At 37.9% G+C, this 22896-nt stretch overlaps 1 protein-coding gene across 1 annotated transcript in view; it reads right to left on the bottom strand.

Moving 5' to 3' along the window:
- Positions 1-22896, bottom strand: part of ITSN1 (intersectin 1 (SH3 domain protein)) — a 100351-nt gene that overhangs the window by 12214 nt on the left and 65241 nt on the right. Inside the window, exons 25-28 of the mRNA XM_010015489.1 lie at positions 21052-21097; positions 16229-16350; positions 13754-13871; positions 9369-9560 (exon numbers count right to left, since the gene is read on the bottom strand). Coding sequence (XP_010013791.1) covers positions 9369-9560; positions 13754-13871; positions 16229-16350; positions 21052-21097 — 478 coding nt within the window. The remainder of the gene's footprint in view (positions 1-9368; positions 9561-13753; positions 13872-16228; positions 16351-21051; positions 21098-22896) is intronic.

Genomic DNA, 22896 nt, shown 5'->3' with positions numbered 1-22896 from the left:
AGGACTGGAGCACCTCCCGTATGAAGACAGGCTGAGAAAGTTGGGGCTGTTCAGCCTGGAGAAGAGAAGGCCGGGGGGAGACCTCATAGCAGCCTTCCAGTATCTGAAGGGGGCCTGTAAGAATGCTGGGGAGTGACTCTTCATTAGGGACTCTAGTGGTAGGACAAGGGGTAATGGGGTTAAACTTAAACAGGGGAACTTTAGGTTAGATATAAGGAAGAAGTTCTTCACAGTGAGGGTGGTGAGGCACTGGAATGGGTTGCCTAAGGAAGTTGTGAATGCGCCATCCCTGGTGGTGTTTAAGGCCAGGTTGGATGGGGCTTTGGCCTAGTGGAAGGTGTCCCTTCCCGTGGCAGAACAGTTAGAAGTAGATGATCTAATCTACTTCTGATTCCAACCCTGGAATTCCCAGGGTTCCAACCCTGACCATTCTGTGACTCTACGATTCTGTAAGTTCAGTATATTCCCCATTGAAACAAACTTTTCTTATGGAAGAAGTTCTGATCAAAAAATATTCAAGGGGACCTTCACTTCAGGGGGCTTAAAATCGTCAAGGCTTTTTTTTATATTGTTCACCAGCATCAGCAATGACACCAACCTACTGAGATCTGACATGAATGCTTTTAGATCAGATGTTTGCATATGCTTTCACAAAGTGAACCACTACTGCTCCTGATCACACCACACCCTGGAGAACTCTCTCAGTTCTTTGTATACAAAGTTAATATTTAGATAGTATTTACTGCATTTTTAGCTTCCTGAATGTAACTTAGGAGGTGGTTCACCACTATGCCACTAGCAAGATCCACATGCATTACCATTAAGTTTTTCTTGGAATGCCTTCAACTGCTGATTCAACTAATCTGTGCTCCTGAAAAGGTAATGAGAGATTTGACTTAAAAATTTAAAAGGAAAAAGTCAATACAGGTAGTCAAGGTAGTCCTTCTATGACTAAGAAGCTGAGAACAGGTCAGGTTGGAAGCCTAAGCATATTGATAATGCTCCTTGGAGGTACAGTACTTTAGAAGATGCAACTGAAACTTGAAAAAAAAAGTAGGTTTTTCAGAATCATCAACTTTATGCCAAAACAATCAAAGCACTGGGCATATTTCCAAAGCCAGAAGTTTCATTTCTGTTTAATAAATGGCTGCTTTCAGAGCATTTTCTTAGTTATCATGTAAATCAGAAGTCTAATAAGCAGAACTAGTTCTCCCCATGCACTGTCAGCTTCATTAAACTGAACAAAGTGTTTAATTATTTTTCTCCAGAGACCGGGGAAGTTTCTGTTCAGAGATGCTGATGACCTTGGTTTGAAGTGTGGTTTCCAACCATCAGACTTTTAGAGGAAGCATTTAACATTTTGAATCATAATATAACTTAGTGGCTAGCTTGACAGGCAGCCAGCTGGGATGTAAATGGGCTACTCTGAACTTCAACAAATGGTGTAGTTTTGAACACCAAATATTTGGGAATATAGCCTGTTTCTATCTGAGCAGAACATGCAGGAGACACTTTTCTGATTAGGGATTTTCTTCATGAGGTGCACAAGTACAAAGATTTTTCTTGTCTTTGTATTAAAAACATCAAAGAAGAACTGGGTTCCTTTCCAAGTGCAGATGTCAGGCCTCTAGCTAGTTTTTCATGGATGCCAAAGTACCGTGCAAAGTACTTTTACGAACATCTAAATTCCACTTGCAGCTGTAATAATATCATTCATGAATACAAATCACTAAAAGAGACCCCTGCTAGGGTCTAGAAAGCACCCTTGATATTAGACATTTCCAGCGACAGATGGGAAAGCTCTGCTATGGTTAGTTAAGGGACCTTACCTCAGTGTAGCTCTGGTTAATGTTTCTAATTTAAAGCACACAGATAGACCCTCATGCATACAGCCATTCAGGTACTTAAAATAACGGGCTGCCATTTGTCTTTTCAGTTACTGAGTGCTCCATTCTTTCACATTTCCTCTCCTGCTCTGAGAAAGCAGGGCGCTGAATCCCATCTGGAAGGTGCTGAATTTGAATCCTTAGCTACAAGCTAGCAAACTCGGAAAAGAAATTGAGAAATTACAATAGCTAACTTCGTATGTTCACAGTACTGTGAATACCCAATTTTCTGCCCTTTGACTGAGTAACCAGTATGACCCTGAGCAGAGGCATTTGCACACTCACCAGACTGATTACTCTGTCTGGATTTACAGAACCGACATACAAATGCTGCAACTAGAAATCTGTGCTTCGACCTCCTACCACCATAGGATCTGTAGGATTAAGGGATTCTAGAAATGAAAAAACAATTTCAAATATCATTCTAAGAGGAAATATGTTGTTTCTTTTCCTTCCAAAGTCAGGCCTGAAAATATGGGTCTTATAAGCTAACCACTAAGCTTGACAGCAATGCACAAGAGATGTCGCTTTTTCAGAAAGAAGATTCTGCTGTGGAACTTTCTGATCTACAATATGGGCACAACTTCTAATTTAGTCTAATTTGGGGAGATTTTTTTGAAACAATTTAACTGCCAGATTTCCCTGTAAACCTCCTGCTGGCCCAGTCCATAATGACAAGATCACAGTAGACAGGAATCTGTTCTAGGATAGGGAACCAGAAGCAGTAAATACCATGTCACTGTTATCCTCCAAATCCTTAAGCGGGGTGGAATAGCACACCATGATAGCATTCCTTCACTCTGGTAAATTACAGCATTTCACCATTCAGTCTTCTTATCAACTAGCTTCAGGCACAACCACCAATTTCCCAAAAATATCTCGTGGGAGGGACCCTCAGCTGAGAGACCATCTCAAGCTTTTGCTGAGGACAGCAGTCTGGTGATCAAGCAGATCTCTCCATCTGAAGCTTCTGTGATGCAAAATCCCCTTTCACAGCTAATTTCAACAATTTCGGCATGTTTAGAATTTCTCAAGTGGACCAGTATGCGCATTTATTGTTAGAGCAGAATGTTACCCCTTGGATGGATGCAGGATCTAGAAACAAGAAACAAGCCTGGAAAGTCCCACTTGCAAAATATTAAGCATTACTTTGTCTTTGCCAAGACCAGTCACACCAGCACATGTGCCGCCTCCTCCTGTTTGCACCAGTCAGCTATTATAAGGTGGAGGGATTGCCACTGCCAATCCACACGGGCCAAGCAACAGACTCAGGGATCTTTAATAACAATTTCCATTTTCCTTTTTTTTTAATTCTGGAACATGCATGAGTGTAGTCCTCAATGACACACACTTGTGATACACTACCACCATCTGCATTTTGCAAAAGCAAAAGCTTTCTGCAGTGTTTTAGGCTAATACCTTATTTTCTATGAATAAAAACAGTATTTTAGTATTCAGTCAAAGGAAGGAAGGGAAGGCAACAAGTGAGACAGTTGGGAAAAAACCTACTAAATCCTTTCAGAAAAAAACAGAACACACCTACTACTCCCTTTCCAGAATCTGCCTGGGGAAAATAAAATCCTACATGTGAGGGCATGGATGCACTTAAAAATACAAACTGGCAGAGTTAACCGATTCCTGGTCTGGTTTATATCACATCAGGTAACTTTCAATCTCACCTCAGAATTATGACCCACACTTATCTTGAGCCCCTGATCACTTACTGTACAGTAACAGCAAATCAGTCAAGAGCATCAGCCACAGATCCAAGCAGAAAGAACTGCACAGTCCGATCTTACATTGTCTTCCACAAAAATAAAGATGCCATGTAAGTACTTCACTTGGAATCAGAAATGTGGTAACTAAACATAGTATTCTAGAAGTTAGGACCTTTTCACAGACAACATTTTATAGTTTTTTCACTTTCTTGGGCAGACCACAAGTCATCATCTTTCCTGGCTTCAGGTCTTCCCCTCACCCCTCCCTGAAAAAAACTGAAGTGAAGAAATCAAAGAAGATTGATTGTAACGCTCGTCTGGATCTGGGATTACACCAACAAATGAAACAACTCAACAGAGAAAACTGCACTTGGCAGAGATGAATGTGATGGAAAAGCCCCCGAATCCAGTTTCAGCCATTTAGGGCAGGGCATAAAAAAACCTTTATCTGTGACGCTGATTTGAGTCCAGTCCAGACTAGCACTCCGCTGGCACTGTCACCAGTTCACAGTTCTCCACTGGTAGGTGTTCAGCTGAGCCAGCAACATTGGATCAGCACTCGGGGGGTGAAAGCTGGTATGTGGACAGACCAAACACAGAAGTCGGGAACTGGATGGCGTATAGGCACAGAGCTACCTTCTTGCTGCTAGAGCCAGCTGCTGCTGAGTGGTCAGACTCAAAAAGGTAAGCAGGGAACAAAGAAATGAATGAGAAGCTTGTGCTAGAAAATGGAGCAAAATCCTGTGATCAAGCACCACCACAAGGCCACAAGGAATCCAGCACCTTCTAAAAGTTGGCTGTGTCCACTTGCTGTAAGACAGCTACCTTGGGTATAAACATCTTTCCCCCTTTAGACACTACTGACTATCTTTTCCATGAAATGCTTAATTAAAACCATTCCACATGATACAGCTTGTTCTAAAATTTGACTTTTTATTCTATGTTGCTCCACAGGATTCATAACAGTTGCAGAAGTAGAGTAACAGGTTTGATGCAAATTAGTTTCTGGCCCTATGCAGACATTAAAATCTGAATGTTTGTGCTGAGGAGGAGCACTACAGGGGTTCTTCTTGGGTTTTGGTTGATTTTTTTAAAGACGTTACCAGATTAAGATGTATGGAAAGGGGAGGGGAACAAAACATCTATGAAACTTGCTGTAACAAGCTATAGAAACTTGTTGCGTATATCAGAATTATGTTTACATGTACTATTAACGTTCCCAGGTTACGCCAGATAGTTAAGATAACCCTCACGATTTCTCCTCACACAGGCAATAACTCAAATTGAATCCTTATTCATGGTTAAGTACTCCTTTGCAAGCTATCAAACAACACATACAAAAGCCCATAAAGTCTACATGCAGCAAATGAAGTCTTTGTGAAAATAATTCACGTTTTTAACTGCATCCAGGACAACCTTCTGAAAACATTCTTTCAGGATTTGGAATCAAAAGGTTACCGTAGTGCTCTCTATTTAGCTCAGCAGCAGCTTGTTACCCAGCTGTCTGTGTGCATGCACATAGCTTGCAATTCAGCTGACTAAATAATATTTGAGATGTGTTGTCCCTGGATTTACTGAAGTTGTCTAAAAAAATGAAGTTAAAAATAAGCCATTTCTTGTGATCAGAAGAGGACTGCATATAAGGAGCTATTGAACAAGAAGTTAAATAGTTGGAGTCAATAATCACAAAGAACTAAAAAGAACTGCTTTCAAACCAGAGAGCAAAACCGGAACATGCAGTTATTTTGCTGCCTTACAGGAAGGTTATGGAATAGGCCATTTTCAAATGTGTTCAGTGAGCTCACAGGGACTGGAAGAGACACCACCAGAGCTCCAAAAGAATTGAGATTTAAATAAATCTGGTTCTGAGTATAAAGCCAAGTGTTCTTGATAAACCCACTCTGTCCAGACTTATAGTCGTCTTGGACAGATTTCAAGTATTGGAATTGATACTAACAAATTCCCTGAAAGAACGTTCATGGAATCTTCCTCAGCAGCTGAATACAGAGAAAATTCTTTTCAAGGTAAACAGAAATACCATGAACAAAACCCCACCACCACATGGAGTGGTCTCTAAATCCAGCCATCTCTACATCCCTCAAGTGACAGCTCCTGAGCAAAGGGAAAAGGTACTTGCCACATGACAGTTAATGTGAAGAATGAGTTCAGTTGACTAGGCAGCAGCGAGACTGCTCTTTTTCTGTTAATATAAAATACAAATTAAATTAAAAACAAAAAAAATCATCTGAATGGTTTCTTATTTTTGCCTATATAAGGCTTGTTCCAGCCTTGACTGGGATTTGTGTTGGCTTTACAGCCACAAATTTAAGGACCAAAGAAACAAGTGTGTGGGCACATTTCCCTCACAGGAAGCAAGTGTTCTTTTGGAAACAGGTTTCCTTGCAGCAGTCCAGATCTGCTGCTTTGGGAAGGGACTTGTGCCTTAAGAGGTTAAAAATATTTTTGGATGATCCAGGAAGGAGGGGAGAGGGTTGAAACTGGATGGAGACACAATCCTGGAAAACTCTACTTTTTGATGGAAATAATCAATTTTCTTTATTAACTGCTTTCATACTCCCTTTCTCATAAATATACATATAAACAAAAAGTGCAATGTCTTGTTCCCTGCTACTCAAGGGAAATCACTGATTATGAGGAAGATTAAACACTACCATGTCAAGCTATAGTAGTACACTTAAGAACTTTAATAATTGAGTAAATAAACATTATAGGTATTTCAACAATATATGTCAATAAAAGCCATAATGGTTTGAATCTATTTGTCTAGGACATTTTAAATGTGTTTTGAAGTTTCTGTGAGTTAACTGTTCTCAATAATCAATAGATAAAGATGTTGCTCTGTTGAGTAGTACACAGCACTTTTCTGTCTATGGAGTCCTGGCACAACGTACACCTCTGTTTGTGTTTGTGTGAGTATGTGTCTACAGAGAGCTGCAGACTTCAGGCTATTCTTTTCACTTCAGTGGAAAGCTGACCCCAGGAAGTTTTAGGGCACTGTGATTTTGAAAATCTTTTAGGAAACAACACTCAGCATTTTTAAGAAGCACGTTAGAAAACATGTAGCCTGCAGATCATCATAATAGCTTTATTTTTCTTCTCACTTGAAGCAATGGTGGAAAAAAAGCAGCATCTGAATCCCTATATCCAAAGTATTGCCAATATTTCAATAGCGAGAGAAAGTATGCTTCTGGCCTAAAGTCATAAAAAACAACATGCCCTTTAGGACAAACACTTTTAGCCAAGTTATAAATCTTTCAACACAACAGCTCGTTACGGGAAAATAGAGAGATCCTTTCATTAAAATAACATTTTAATGCACAAAATCCTGAAATATTGGAGTAAAATCTGGGTATATCATCCTCAGGCACTGACGTTCTGTTCAATTTCTGTCATATCAGGCAGCATATTTTTCAGCAAGTGGCTATGATGAAGATGACTTTTTTTTTAATGGCAGAGTGGTAAAGGAAAAAAAAACATGTTCATGTCAAATACTATCCCAAAAGAATGAAAAACTGTGCAATTGTGCATGTTTTAAGACTAGAGCTTCTGGCATAAAACTCAGAGCCTAAGTCAATGTAAACCCATGGTAAAATAACAAAGTATACTTAATTCATCTACTAGTATAGTGTCAAAAAAATCAGCTGATTTGCAACATGTAGAAACCAATGAGTAGAGAAAGAAAGGTGCAAAAGGTTGTAGATAATCATGATGAATCTGAGAAATTATATCGAAATAATATTCAAAGAACCAAGTGTCATTCTGAAATTGAACAGGTTGGCTTCAGACTGTTCTGGTGGCAAATTGATTACATGCACTAATGCCACTTGGTGAATTCTGTGTGCACACAGCAACAAGACAACAAACACATTTTAGTCTATCTTTTATATGAAGAATTTAATTATCTATACATGTAACTAATTTTAAAGGCTGTATTACAGTTGTTAAAGCTGCAGGTTTTTATATATTTATATAATTTACATTCATATTGATGAAATACTGAAGTGCAATTGAATAAGGAGCTTCACTTGTTCCTTGCACCGCATGATGGGTCAGAAGGAGGGAGATGGGCAGGATTAGAAACGCTACAACGCTGCCAGCAGGAAATTTAAAAATAATGAAATACACAAACCAGAACATAACTAAATGGTAAAGTAATTAGTAAAACGGCTACATTGTGCTTGAGGCATTGGGAGGAGAGGGTTTCTGCATTGACAGCACCAGGCATTTCATCAAGAGTTTGTAACTAATGCTGGAAAGACAAACATGGCTTAGCTACAGCACATCTACTACATAAACTTGACTGTAAGCTCCATTTAATATTAATTTGTATAAATTCCACAGTCTAGTTTAAAAAATGTAAACATTGGAAATTAATTGCAGGGAGATATTTCTATACATTCTTTCTTGTCAGGAAAATTACTTGTTCAAAGTGTGTTGTTCCATACTATAAGAAAGTAAAAATGAGAAATCAAACTTCATGTAACCAAGATGAAAATAAAGAAGTTAATTCTCAAATCCCACATGAATGTAGCATTCTATTGATTTCTGATAAGAAAATGCAAAATTTGGAACATCTGAGACAAACATAAACCAGGGTTTTTTCTAATTGTACGCAGCTAAAAGTAATGTGCAAAATAAAATTAACGTAACTGGGATAACAACAGTATGCAAGGTTAATATCTCTTGCATTGGAAGGAAGTTAATTTCTTCTCTCCACAATGTATTACTCAACAAGGAACACCTGATACATACAGTACAATAACTACAAAAAAATACCTTATCTGTAATTGGGCACATTTAAAGTTCCTTAAACTGATTTAACTCCTTCTGTTCTTTTGTAATTAAAAAAAAAAGAAAAAAGAAAAAAAAAAAAAAGACATATTGACATACAACGGACAAGTGAACAATATAAAAGAAAGATACATAAAGTCTCAAATTTATGGACATTCGGAACAATTTTAATAGCACATGCAGCATTCCTTGATAGTGGGTCTTTTTGCAGAAACAAAATTGCAATGCAGAAATTTAATTTATATTTTTTCCTTTAAAAGGCTAAAATATATATTTAAAAATAATTTTAAAACTACTGAAAGCACCTGTGCAAAGGTGGAAAAATTAGTTTGGTAATTGTGAAAGCCACAAAAGGACCCACTATCCTCTGATTTTTTTGTGTTTTTTGTTTCATTTTAATTTTGCGTCTATATCTGTAGGTAATTAACTCAAACATTGTGATTACATGCAACTAATGTAAAATGAGGTAAACTGCTCTGCAGTGTGTTCTTCTACTCAGAAGGCAGTAGATGATCATGCTGGAAGCCACATGATCAAGGCTGCATCTCCCATCATCCCTCTGGGCAGTGATATGGGATAGTGGGTCTCTTTGAGGACTTTCAAGCCTGAGTGGGGGATGGACAACATATGATTCCTAGAAAAAGGAGGAAAACAACACATAAGCAAAACAAAACAATGAGCAAATTCAAGCTAGGAAAATGAGTCAGGCATGTAACAGCATGGTGCAAAAATGATAAAGGGTAACATGCTACAAAGGGGATGGGAACTAAAAATAAAACAAACATAAAATAAGGTTTGCATTACAGAAGGTCTTCAAAGAGACTTTGACAAGTGCAGCAGTGGTGAAGCTTTGAGTTCTGCAAACCACAGCAGAATCACAGCAATGCTGCATGTTTCATCTTAAAAGTACTACACAAATAATCACAGCATGGCAGCAGAGAGGGTCACTTACATTGCTGGCTTGGGTCCATGTCTGTTGTCAGCTTCACATAGTTGGATGGAAAGAGACCCACTTGTCCATTCACCTCCCCTTTCCACCAGTCTGGGTCTTCCTTGTTAAGGACGTTTATAATCTGGCCTTTATTGAATGCTAGCTCATCGTCATTCTGTGCAGTGTAGTCATACATGCCAATTACTTGGCACACTGTAAGATAAAGGAAGAGGTCTATTGCACTGGTAACGTTTCAGCAAAACACAAGCTATGTATAAACCAACTGTGAACACTAGAGGTGTCAAACTGATCTGAAACAGTCATGTCATGGTCCTGCTGCTCTCTTCTGCACCCCTGTACTGGTCCTTAGCTGAGCCTTCAACAAATAGGCTCAAGTGATTTACAAAAAACAAAGTTTCTTAACAGCACTGCTCTCTCAGTCAGCTTACTGAGGGGGTCAGGATCACAGAATGGTTTGGGTTGGAAGGGACCTTAAAGATCATCTGGTTCCAACCCCCTGCCATAGGCAGGGACATCTTCCACTAGACCAGGTTGCTCCAAGCCCCGTCCAACCTGGCCTTGGACACTGCCAGGGATGGGACAGCCACAGCTTCTCTGGGCAACCTGTGCCAGCACCTCACCATCCTCACAGTAAAGAACTTCTTCTTAATGTCTAATCTAAGTCTACCCTCTTTCAGTTTAAAGGCAAAGGATCACTCTAGGAAGAGCAGAGCAAACAGGACAGTGTAACCTGCCTGAAACTATATTCAAGATACTTCTGTTTGGAAGTGCTCAACAGTAGGAGAAGATTGGAAAACTTAAAATTTTAGCAAGAAGTCAAACCCTTCGAGGATGTTAGCCTTCTATCGACACTTCTCTTTTGCTTTTTTTATATTTATACATATATATGTTTACCCACAAAGCACCAAATTTGTTGTACATTTATAAAAATTGTATTAGCATCCTCACCAACCTGTTCTGAAAAGTATCCTTTCCACCAGAACTGGTCAATGGACAGAAAAATCTTGGAAACATGTTAAATTCCACTACCTGAAGCCTGAAAAAGGTACTTTCTTTTCTAATTAAGCACTATACATGCTCAGCATAGCTCTATAATTCAAGAGAAAGGCAATGATGATATCCTTACAGTACCACTGAGGTGTTAGGAATACAAAGGTCTTTGAAAAGAAGAGAAAAATAAAAAAGCATCCTAAGTGATTTAGGCTGCCCTGGCATCATAGGGCTGCTTCCAGCACCCTGCTTTCTGTTTGCTTATCATAAAACTCATCAAATCTGACTAGTTCTCAGAATACAGCTGCTTCTGTTCAATTATAACAGAGCAGTAATTCTCTAAACCAGGAGGACTGTTTATTTAAATACTTCCTCTATATCACTGACGTTTTCTCTGTGCCAAGTCACACGGTTTCTGGTATTTTGCCTTGAGACACAAGAATTCCAATTAGCCTTGCTGCCAGGTTCTCTCCATTATAGTAACCCTAAAATTTTCTTTTATTTTCATTCTTGTACACAGCCAGCAACTTAAATTTGTCAAATAGCTCCTCTTTTTTAATTAATATTATTCAACTGCTTTCAGTTAATACTTTGTACCTGTTCACAAAGATCCTAATCAAATTAACTCCATCTTTAACAGGACTCTGCATATGTCTCAATGTTTAGCTTTCTTACTTGCAAAAGGGGTGGGGAGAAAAAACTGAAAATCAAGAGGCACTCACTGTCATTTGTAACACCTGGCACTTCTACCAGCTAAAGTGTCCATTTCCCTGGCATACTGGAGATAAACTAGCATTTCTAAAGGAATGTATATTATAGTATACTCCTGTATACTCCTGGTTTGTACTAACACAAGTTCAACTGTAAACACCATTGATGTTCACATTTCACTTTAAAGACCTGTGAATCTCTTTTACAGCATTCTTGTTACAGGTTTACAGGTTATTACTAATATTAGGAACAACAAACAATTTAAGCTGGACCATAGCTGAATACAAAACTTACATTAACAGATTTGTAACCTGTTGTAGAGTTAACTTCTTTGAAGAATTTTTTTATTCAGATCATTCTCTTCTACTTCAAAGAATTTTATGAAATTTGGTACTGTCCAGTAGTACCATCAGAATATCTAAATAGTCCAGTGGGATCCCAAGAATCACCTTAAAACTTGTGTAGGCCATTTAAGAGAATTCTTGAAGAGATAGGACTCCTCAATTAAACCTGAAGCAGTGACCTCATCTTGATCTTATTCACACTTGGTCATAAAACTTAGAATTCACCTTAGTCCTATAGAGGAAGCTCTTACAGTAGTCCCAGCAAGGAAGTTCTTCACTTACTTGAACTCCAAAAGCCATTGCTAACTACAGAAGCAAGCTATAGCTTACCTTCTCTGAGCTGCACTGCCTTTCAGCCTGAAAGTTTCCTTTTAGAAAAACTGTGTATTGATTAACACTACTCCTGCTGCAACAGCAGAGGGAATCCAGGTTATCATATATCACTCACAACCAGTACAATCTATAATGTTGTCTTTCTTTAAACAAGCAGAACTGGTGATACTCATTCCCCACTATTCTGATACTGTGAAATTCCCTGTGCCTGACTAACTGCAAGTACCTGTAAACCAGTCAATTTATCAACATGGGGAACAACACATTCATGACACAAATTTAGAAAGGAACACATACAAAACAGTAGGAAATTAAGGAAACCTCAAAGTATAAAGCAAAAGCGTCCATGCAACAGAATTTAAAAAAAGACTTGTCAAAGTCATGCAGTCTGCATTACAGTATGGCAGATGGACAGCATATACATCAAAGCAAAATGACAAAAGAAACAGAGGTTTTTATGATACTAGTTTCTGGATCTGCTACCTTTAAAACCCAGACAGTAATGGCGCACTCTCAGACCCCTCATAACATACCACCTTGGGAATTATTCAACCCTTACAGATCGTTTTCTTCAGGCTTTCTATGTCTTTTGCTACAGTAAGCCTCCCCACTAACTTAATTCCATTATAAAGATGCTTCAAGCATTAACCTCTTAACCTCTTACATTAACCACAGAGTTAGTGAGGCTATCTATCACAATGGAAAGACTAGATTCTTCTTTTCCTTCAAAATGAAAGGTCTATAACAAAGTTTGATAAAATCGAATGTCGTTCAGATTTTGATGTTCTGTAAGCAATGAGAAAAGTGCTAAAAAGTTTATTCTGCAGAAGTTTTACTAGCATGTGTAAAAAGTCCCAGACTGTCAAACCTGAAATAATTAAAAAATAAAATAAAAATCCATCATACTGTCTTGTAAAAGTATCTGTCTCAATACTGAGTTACCATTTTAACTGCAGAACCCAAACTCATGAGTCTTTATGGAAGTCAGATCTTCTGCATCTTTATGATCACCATCAAAGGAGCAAATTAGCACCATTTATAACATTCGCCTTCTCTGACATCATACTTTCATTTATCGCAATGACACATGAAACTAATACCTCAGTATTTGATTCTAGTTTCATAACTGCAAGATAGTTTTTCATACATATTTAAAGGAGAAAATTATGCTCACTACCATTTTTCATTATGAAACATTTGTTTCATTTTAATGATAGATGGCCAAAACTTGTCCTAGGGAAGCAGCAAGCTTTTGCCCCCTGCAAGTCTCAGCTAAATCCAAACAGATGACAGACAACCACATCAAGTCTTTTGGGTGGCTTATGGAAGAAAATGCATCCATCCTACATGTTGACTGACAAGAATTCGCTTTCCTCAGTTATTCATAAACCCAAAATAGTTCAAGACTGAAACAGTGACAAGGAAGGAAGTTTTTGTTCTCAGCCTTCTGCTTGGCTTTATACCTTGCAATAATGACAGGACTATTACAGCGCCTGTGGTGGTGCTGTAACAAATAGCTTTAAAAATATAATCGTCTATCCCTCTCAAGTCCTTTCCTAAACCTTAAAATAGGTAGCTATACAGGGCAAGAAGCTACATCTGCATTTGAGTGGTTTTCTTACACTTCACTTTAGGAAAAATAAAAGGTTCTGAAAGAGAAAGGCCTCACCTGATAAGCCCACAGATCATCCTGAACTTTTAAGAACTTCTTTACTACAACTAGTGCAAAGAAATAGGATTGATAATTTGAATGCTCTACTCTAAGATGTAATGTCACAGATGGCTTTTTAGCACTGAACAGTTTATACCTGAGGAACCACCATTATAAGTACACAGACCAATTGTGTGTTTTTCTCACTTAAAAGGAAAATAAAAAGAGTTTAACCAAAGTGACTAGTATAACATATACTAAATATCCTTCTGAATACCCATAATTATTTTTAGAAGTCCTATTGTAAATGACACACATTACAAAAGCAAATTTGTTAATGCAACCATACTGCTTACCTGAAGGTAATGCTGTTGATTTAGGTAGCTCGGTTGGTGTAGTTTTACTGGTACCAGGGCTCAGAAGTTTTACATAATTAGCAGGGAACCATCCTATCTGCCGTTTTTTCCCTCGTGCCTAGTAAAAAACCAATTCTTTTAAGAGGATTAAGCATATCAATAGGTCCTTAGACAAGGTAATTCAGCCAATATTTTAGCTACTTGCAGTCACAATGACTATTTTAAGAATAAGAAAAGTGCATTTTATACAGAAAAAGTCAGCTATTTTTGTGGCAATGGTTTTAATTATATGATACTTCAGTTCATTAAATAAGCTTTCATAATATATAAATAAAAAGTTATCATATCTAAGCAGTAGTTATTTTCTACTACTTTGAGTGATTTTTCACTTGAGTGTTCCTGCTTTATGTGCTTTAGAATGAGTACTACAACCCTGATTCTTTTGAAAGATTTTTACTGATTCTGTTTAAACCAAAATTCTAGAATATTAGGCTAGCTATTGCATTCAGTGGCAGCACTTAAATGTCTTTTTATTATCCAAAAAATTGCATTTAAATAGATACCTAGTTTGTGACAGTTTAAGTAGAGATTAAGAAATGAAATCACCTCTTTCCTTTTAAAGAAACAGTATCTAAAGTTTTGAATAGTCTCTCCTGCCCAAACAACAGACAAGAGTATAAACATATATTACATTAATCAAGAGTTAGAAGAACAGAAAAACATTATGGCAAGTTAAAAACCGGAAAAGTTTGGATTCAAATACAAAATCCCAAAGCTAGATTCCAGTCAAACAAAAATTAAGCTTTGGCCACTACAAATACAGATGGATAGACACTGCCCAAATGATCATAATTAACAGATGTTAAGGTTTTGGGAAGTACACCAGATGTTCTCATGCCTATCTAATCAGAGAACATCAGTATGAACATGTGGTGCACACATGTGTTAGTGTGTGTGTGGTCCATGTGCATACTGAGAGAGCAGCAGGTTACCATACACCTGGCCTACAGCAGCGTTCTACAGTGTGTAAGGCAGCTGCAATTTGTCACTGTCAGAGACAGGATGTTGGGACAGATGAACTGCAGGTCTGATCCAGTGTGAAAAAGCTTGAATCAACAAAGCAGGATAGGAATTTGACAGAAACTGCATCCTGTTATTTCACCAACTGCACTGTTCATTGCAAATAAAATCAGAAGAAAAATCCTTACTGTAAGCAAGGTCATTCTAAAACTTTGAATCAAATCTCAGCTTTTAAATCTATTAAATCTGTGTTAAGAATTACTTTATTTATTCTCTTTTTTGTGTTGTTAGAATAAGGTTGGAATTTTGGGCATGTAGAATTTTGCCTTTAAAAATAGATAGTAATTTTAGTGAAAAAAGTAATCTAACATATACTATTTTTTAACAACTTCCTTCCCTCTCTTTGTCTTTACTGAAAAAGAAAGCACTTGATCTGAAGTCTATCTGGATCATTCATCTCAAGACATTCTGGATGATTGCATTAAACCCAGCAATGTAACGCTTAACACATTTGCCTTATTTTACCTTCACTCTAACATGTAAGACAAGTATCACCAAAATTTATTTGAGGCTGAAAGTGAACTGTACATGTATTTCCACTTTAAAATATTTTGTTATTTACTATGTTCTAACACAACACTAAAGCTCTCTCCTATCTGATGCTTGCAACAGACACCATTCTTTTCACTCTTCTACATTAAATGGAGCTGTTGCTGAGATGAGGCCATTAGACTGGTATTCTGTGCTGTCACATTCATCAAGCAACCTGAAGAAGTGACAGCCATCTTACAAAACCACTGCTGTAAAATACTTCTCAATCTCTCAGCAAAAGGGATAGCCAAACTTCTGATGGATAGCAATTTAGAAAGCTTCTTAGGAAGACATTCAGGATGGTGCACCCAGTATTTCCTTCACTTTGACAGTGCACAGAGGTATCAGCTGATCCAAATGCACATGATATGCATGGGCATTATTGAAAGAGGACATACAAGCAGACCCTGACGCTTAACCCAGTAGTCCCATACACTCCTGTTGCCTATCTGGCTTTCCCTATCACTTGACACGGCAGTTGCTTTTTTGCTCTGGACTACTGACACAATACTGGCAGGATTCAAAATCAGCCAAAAATACGCCCTAAAATCCCCTTATTTCTAATGTCTGAAGGCCCTTCAAGAAAATGTACACGGGAGTGGACTACAGGCCAGGTCTGATTTGTGAGATGGGTGTCCTTGACTTAGAATGAGGCACAATGGTTTCCTCCTGCTGCCCCCCAAAGTTATTTCAAGTTCAAGGAATTTGAATGTATGCATATTTTTGTAAAGGCCTTTTATTTGTAAATGCTTACTTGCAGAACATTTTAAAAATTATTTATCATTGATGCATTCATAATTTTGAACTATTAAAAAATTACCGAATTTTTTACATGGAAGTTTATTTCATAAAACAGTAACTAACTTGGAGCTCTCCTTCCCACCAGCCACCTGGATTCTTCTTTCTGATAAGAATCAACTGACCAGGAGCAAGAGTAAGCTGTTCTGGGCCCGTTGCTGTGTAAGACGCAATAACTTGGGCAATTTCTGTTGAAGCGGGAAGAAAAAGAAAAAAAATGAATTTGGAGAAACATGAACACATCTAGACAACATTAACTCTGCTATTATCACTCACACAGTATATCCATTTTGCATTTCTTTCAATTAAATTGTTATGTATGAATGTAGTTGAACGAAAATATATGGTAATTATACAGAAGAAGAATAATGACCATCATTTAGAGCTATATGGCTCTTAAAATCAAGTGTCATAATACTGTTTTCAAATGAATACATTTTTGTAGCATCACTTTGGACCAAGCTCCCTAAAAAGGGGAGATATATGTGTATGACAATATAATGGTGAAGTTGCAGTAACAGAGATGCAAACTAATGAAGGACTACAGAAGATTTTTTTCATCACCAGATTAGACAAAAACATGAAAGTTTTCAGAATGTAACAGACAGGATTTATTCTGAAGTCTTTATTCTATGAACATTAGTACAATACTGGTGCCTTATTTGATCACCTACCAGAACAAATCAGATGCAGAGTAACCATGAGCTCAAAATTATCTCTCCATTAAACCAGACGAAGTAGACAATGCAGCTTACTCCATTTTAAAGTGGTTGTGGAAAGACAGATGATTACTTAGTCACCACAAAGTCTGGCAGGGTTAACCCATTTTTGAACTGACAAGACCTTATAAGTGACTGTAGGCATTTTGATTCCTACTGGTAGCTTTTAAGTAAATTTTAGCACGTTATCAGAACATGTTTAGGGTGATGGAGAACATGTCTAATACTATGATAACTGGGAATGTTTCATAAACAAAAGATGGCAAATTTGGGAACATTTTAGCTTTTGAGAAGCTAAAGTTCTCAAAAGTTTAGACTTTTTAGAGTGCCGTATTTACATAGTCCCTCTCTAGTCATGAGTTAAGGAGAATCTGAGAGGAAGTTTTTTGCCTTCACTTAGTTGTAAAGGGTCTCAAACATCCAAAGCAGCACAAAAGTAGTGTTGTTACTGCTGAAAACTCCACTTTAGGATCCCAGTATACAGTCACTCACCACATAAGTATTCTCCTTAACAGAATGATCTATGGGCTGGAATGGGGTTCTTTTGATTGGTTGGTTGGTGGCTTTTTGTCTTTTTTGTTTGTTTGAGGTTTTTTTGGGGAGGGAGAGGGGGAGAGAGAGAACTTGGGGTTTTTCATTTGGGGTTTTTTATGGGAGGGGAAAAAAAAACCCAAACAACCAAAACCCCAAAACTTTCCTGGAAGAGTAAATTCTGACCCTTTGTTTAAGACGAAGAAGGTTTTTATTAGGCAACGCATCACATAAAATTGGGGACCATCAAACAGCTAGAGTGGGCACTGAGTTTGACTGGTTATGGTTGTGGTTTAAGACTATCCTAGAAAAGCCCACAGCAGAGCTAGTAGTTCAAGATCACAGAAATGTGTCTCGACTGCTTCAGTGCAAAGGCAGTCAGCTTAACTTAAAAGCTCAGCAATTATCTGATCACAGATCAATACATTGCTTGAGATTTTAGTTTTCATTTTAAAATCTTGGTTAAAAAAAATCAAATCTATATCAGTTATTTTCACTTATGATTACTGTTTGTATATATTTTCAACCTAGTCTATCCTAAAGAACTGACATAGGAAGACTAAGCAGAAAAAGGTCAAACCTTCCTTCCATTTGTCCCTTTATAAAGTAGCAGAAAGCAGTGTGACAGCTAGTGTCAGCTGGACTAGCAGTCAACACAGCAACAACAGCAAAAGTGACTTAGGCTGAAGGGAGCAAGTACACAGAAATGCTCTCCAGCTTTCTTCATGGGCAGCTGTACTGAGGAAGTAACACAGTGCTGGCCACCGTCCTACTTGGCCAAACTTCCTGTGGCCAAGAGAAACAGCAAAGGCTCAGTAACAACACATCACCCACAAACTGAGAGAGGATGGGGTAGTCTGCTGGTAAGGCAGAGAAAAATGCAGCTGTAGGCAGAGAAAACCACAAAGCCAGCTCCCTTGAAAGAGAGGGAGGTTTTGTTTCAGGGAAGAAACAACAAAGTGATTTGAAGGCTGCCAGGAAAACGATAAGATACTTAAAATTTAGATGATAAGGATGATTAAGAAAATTAAAAATGGTCAGAGAAGCATTCAAGATGTACATGAACAATATAGGGAGGAAGCAGTGAGATGACAAACAATCTGAGGTCACCACAAATGACGCATGCAGAATTAACTATGGCAGAACTTCCCTCATGATAGCTCAAAGAGGGGAGAGGCAGGCACACAGAGGTGGAATTGAACAGGTGGTAAAAAGCCAGTAACTGAGAGTTAGAAAAATCCTTTAAACCTGGATCTGGAACTTAGCACACAAAATGTGAAAGCAGGAGATAAAAGAAAGAATTTCTAAGTAAAATATAGTAGGTGATGATAGGAGAGTGGAAAGGTTTACATAGAGAAAAGCCAGCAGCAGCATCGGTCTGTCCTGTAGCAAGGCAAAGCAAGCAAGCTATTTGGCAGGAAACAAGGTTATACTGCTAGAAAGCCTGCAAGCTCCCTGTATTCGCATTTTTTTTCACAGAATCACATTAATTTGTCCACCCTAGAGGCATTCAGGAGGCAAAATCAACACAAGCAAACAAATTAGCTGTGGGAATTTGTCAAAAAACATTTTTTTTTTTTTTTTTAAATCAGGCAAAAAACTCTCTCATTACCATGTCAATTGTAATATTCAGTATATCATACTGAAAGAACAAAAATCTTGTATTTTGCATCTTATAACAAATAAAATGTTATAATCTTATGATGTTATATGTTTTCATCCACAAAAAGGTGGTTTACAAGGCTCCAGGTATCAGATATCCACTTTCACCAACCAGCAGCATAAAGAATTTTTACTGTGGACTATGTGTTAAATAAGTTACAATGTGAATTAGAAGTTTAACATTCATCTCTTGCATGTTACAGAGAAGCAGAAAGTCAGAGAAAACAACTCAGAAAAAAAGGTTTTCTTTTTTAAAACAAAAAAACAAAAAACAACAAAAAAAAACCCCAAAAAAACCCAAAAATAAACCCCACCCCAAAACCCCAAAAACAAACGAACAAAAAAAACCAACACCAAAACAAAAGAGAAACAGCTTTCCTTCCAGGAAAGCCTTTTTAATTTTGATTTATTCAAGTACTGAACTACTGAGAAGAGATCCAACTCAACTACAGTCCAGGCCAAAAAATGTGGCCTCTACTAAAACAGGTACATTTAGAAAAAAAAGGTAAATGCCTTCTCACAGAGGTGATCGTCCTCATACTGCTGCTTCAATTCACAGAGAGCAATTTCTTTTCCCTTGCCCTTCAAACATGAACTCTTACCAACTCCCACCCACTCGTCCTCATGCTTCTAGAATAAACAGGAATACCAGCATTTCATTTTACTTACAAGCTCATTTATAGTAAAAACATCCATGAATCTGCTTGCCGAAAAATAGGCAGGATTGTTCTGAACACAGCTTTTGTCAACATCCCCCCAGTCTCCACTGGTTCGAACCCAGACGACTAGTGATTATAAGGCTGGTACTCTGGGCTGAAGTCTTGCTATCCACCATTCTCCCACACAGAAAAAGCAGTCATCTCTACCACCATCTTCTCACTATTCCTACCAGGTATCACTTCCACAGATCTCTCTTCTTGTCTGCTTCTTCTGAGTTTTGTATCTATTAATATAACTATTTTTAATCATGTAAATGAAAGTTAGAAAGGGCAGGAGTTGTTTACTTCAAAGCCCTTCTTTCCACAGATGGATCAGTAAGATTTGACAAGAGCAGCCCATTGCTCACATGTCAAAGTAAAAGCAGCCAAATGAATCTGGGGCTGCTCTCCCCTCCTCCTCTTACACAGTCAACCAGTTCAGGGAGACAAAGCAAAACCTCCTCCCCACAAAACAAAATATGCATGTGTGTGTGTGTGGAAATAAGGCAAGACTTGGTATATCACATCCTTGAACCACCTCACTGCAACTGAACAAGGCTCAGAGAAAAGGACAACATAGAAGCATGAAGTACCCCCTCTCTAGTTTGATTCAGCTCACCGGACAAGTCATCATTGTGGTACAAAAGCAAATAAACACACTGAGGGGAAAAAAAAAAAAGAGGTGTCTTCTGGAAAGTTTACAAATGCCTGCCAGTGACACAGAATGCCCCCTTTTAACAATCTTTGGAAATACCATGGCTGTTTGGAAGAACAGCCCTCACCACCCCGAGAGCCAGGGGACTTCTTTCTAGCCAAAAAGTAACCTGCAACATGATCATCTGCCCTATGATCAGGCTTGACAGGCAGTAAGCTACGTAGCATGGATACAAGGTACGAGCTCTTGAAAATGAGAACCAGGCACAAGAGTTCACAGCATCTATGTGTACCATACCGTGTAGTATTCTGAGCAAAATGCTGTAAAACCACAGGATAAGAGTGCATGTTTTCATTTTCAGAGGCAAACTTGGGCTTTTTCTAAGCTTCCACTTTTCTGTATCACCAAGTTTACATTCATTTTTGAGCAAGCAGATTTTTATTCTCTAGCTACATGCTATCTAGGGATTGATAGAATTGATCGACAGGTTGTGCAACAGTTTTCAGCAGTGCAGATTAATACAAACTGACCAAGAGCAAACATAATTTATTTTCATGGAAAAAATTTTGTTGCCATTGAATTCGAGTACTTAAGAACAAATATAAGGTGCAATATATGACTCACCAGGTTTCTTCCCTAAACTTCCTGTTTTTCCAGCTGCTCCAGGAGCCTTGAAATAGAAAGTAAAATGTAAGTTTAGCACTCATATTTATGTCTCCAGTATATGAAAATTATTTACAATGCTTCAGTTTAACACACTAAACAGGCATGTAAAAACTCTCACAGAAAGATTCTGTTCTTATATTTAGATGGCAATTTATATCTAGGAATAGATACCAAGCAGCATATGGAAGTGGATGATCAACTATATAAATGTGTAGACTTCTTTCCTGAACTTTTCTTCCTTTCATGGACTGGCAAGTACCTATGTAATTCCAAATTACACAGCATCTGAATTGTAAATCTGCGTATCTACAGAATATCAATTCTGTCAAGTTCTGTTAAGATAACAATAGTAGTTTTCAACTCTACAAATAGCCGGATTGTAAATATGCTTAAAAAACTAACTGGATATAATTATTTCAATACTGTCCATATTACAGTTCTAAAAATTCTCATATGGGACACTAGCACTGTCAGTGTCATCACTGCATCTTTAAGACAAGTCATCTGAACTTTGTAGGTGGTGTGTGGTTGCAGTAGTAAAGGCCCCACCACCATTTCTGTGCCCAAGTGAGAGCAAAAATAACTATTTATCTAGCTATTTCCTCTGAACCTAGATGGGGTGACTTAAGGGATGAACATCATTATCATCAAGGCCAAGAGATTTGCAAGAAAAGCCTTTGATCAGCCTTTCCTTGAGGCAACTGGTTATTTGGGAAGAGTTCTATTTATTTATTTATTTTAATGCATTCACAGGTCTACTTAGATACATGCAATTTGAGTATTCAAAACAGCTCGTGGTCTCAACTCTGTCCCTTGTGTGCTTCCCTTCCTCAGTCATTTTCCACCTTCAGCCTAGGGAGTCAGCTTTACCCCGTCCCCTAAATAATTACTTCAGTTTCTTCCCAGACATTGCCAGTCTTCTGCAATAAAAAGGTTTGATATGGAAAACAGCAACATAACAAGTCTAAATTGTACTTTGGCCAGGAATTCTGAATAACCATAAATACCCTCTTGCCTTCAAGCAAGGCTCACAACACTTCTACCTCCCATGAACTTCCCCTCTAGGATCTCCATTACAAACTGGGAGCCTACATCAAATGACCTGAAAGTTTTGACAGAATCCTAAATCCTATATGGAAAGGAACAGCTTTATCCTCAATATTCTCCATATTAACTTGATGTTTTGAAAACTTGGAGATTCTGGCAGAAACTAATGTAAGGAGTAACTAAAAAACTAGTTAAATGATGGAAAAAACAGGGCCATTTTAAAAACATGTATTGGTTTTTTAATGCCTCCATAAAATAAATTATTAGCTAGTTCTTCAGTCTGTCTTGAAGATTACACAACTGCTCCGAGACATCCACATTTTGAACATCTTGCAGAAAAACTACTGCAGAAGCCCGATCTTTCAGACTGAACCATAATGCTGAATTAGTCAAGCCAACCCCAGCTAATAAGAGCAGAAAACCCAGCAGAGTTGGCACTACCTACCTCAGAAGCTGTAACTGGTACTGGAAGGTAAGAGTGAGAATGAAAAGAATCTATTTATTTATTTATATATTTATAGTTTGGCACCAAAGCACCTTATATACATCTAGCATACCACACTTTCTGACATTGCGCAACTTAAATTTTGGGAAGGGTTGTGGAAATGCAATGGTTTAAGCTAAACAACACTTGGATACTGCTGCCTTGGTGCTGATTTCTTGTCATTGTAAAAGACTGATTCTAGTTACTTTCTACAAAGCCAGCAGATCTTCCCCTCTTCCCTACGTTTGTTTCTTTCTCTTCAGTTCTCCATG

Source organism: Nestor notabilis, unplaced genomic scaffold (assembly GCF_000696875.1).
Source record: "Nestor notabilis isolate BGI_N333 unplaced genomic scaffold, ASM69687v1 scaffold9635, whole genome shotgun sequence".
In the NCBI taxonomy this organism is placed as follows: domain Eukaryota; kingdom Metazoa; phylum Chordata; class Aves; order Psittaciformes; family Psittacidae; genus Nestor; species Nestor notabilis.
Note: the sequence above shows the minus strand (reverse complement) of the source record. Positions and strands in the feature narration are given on the sequence as shown.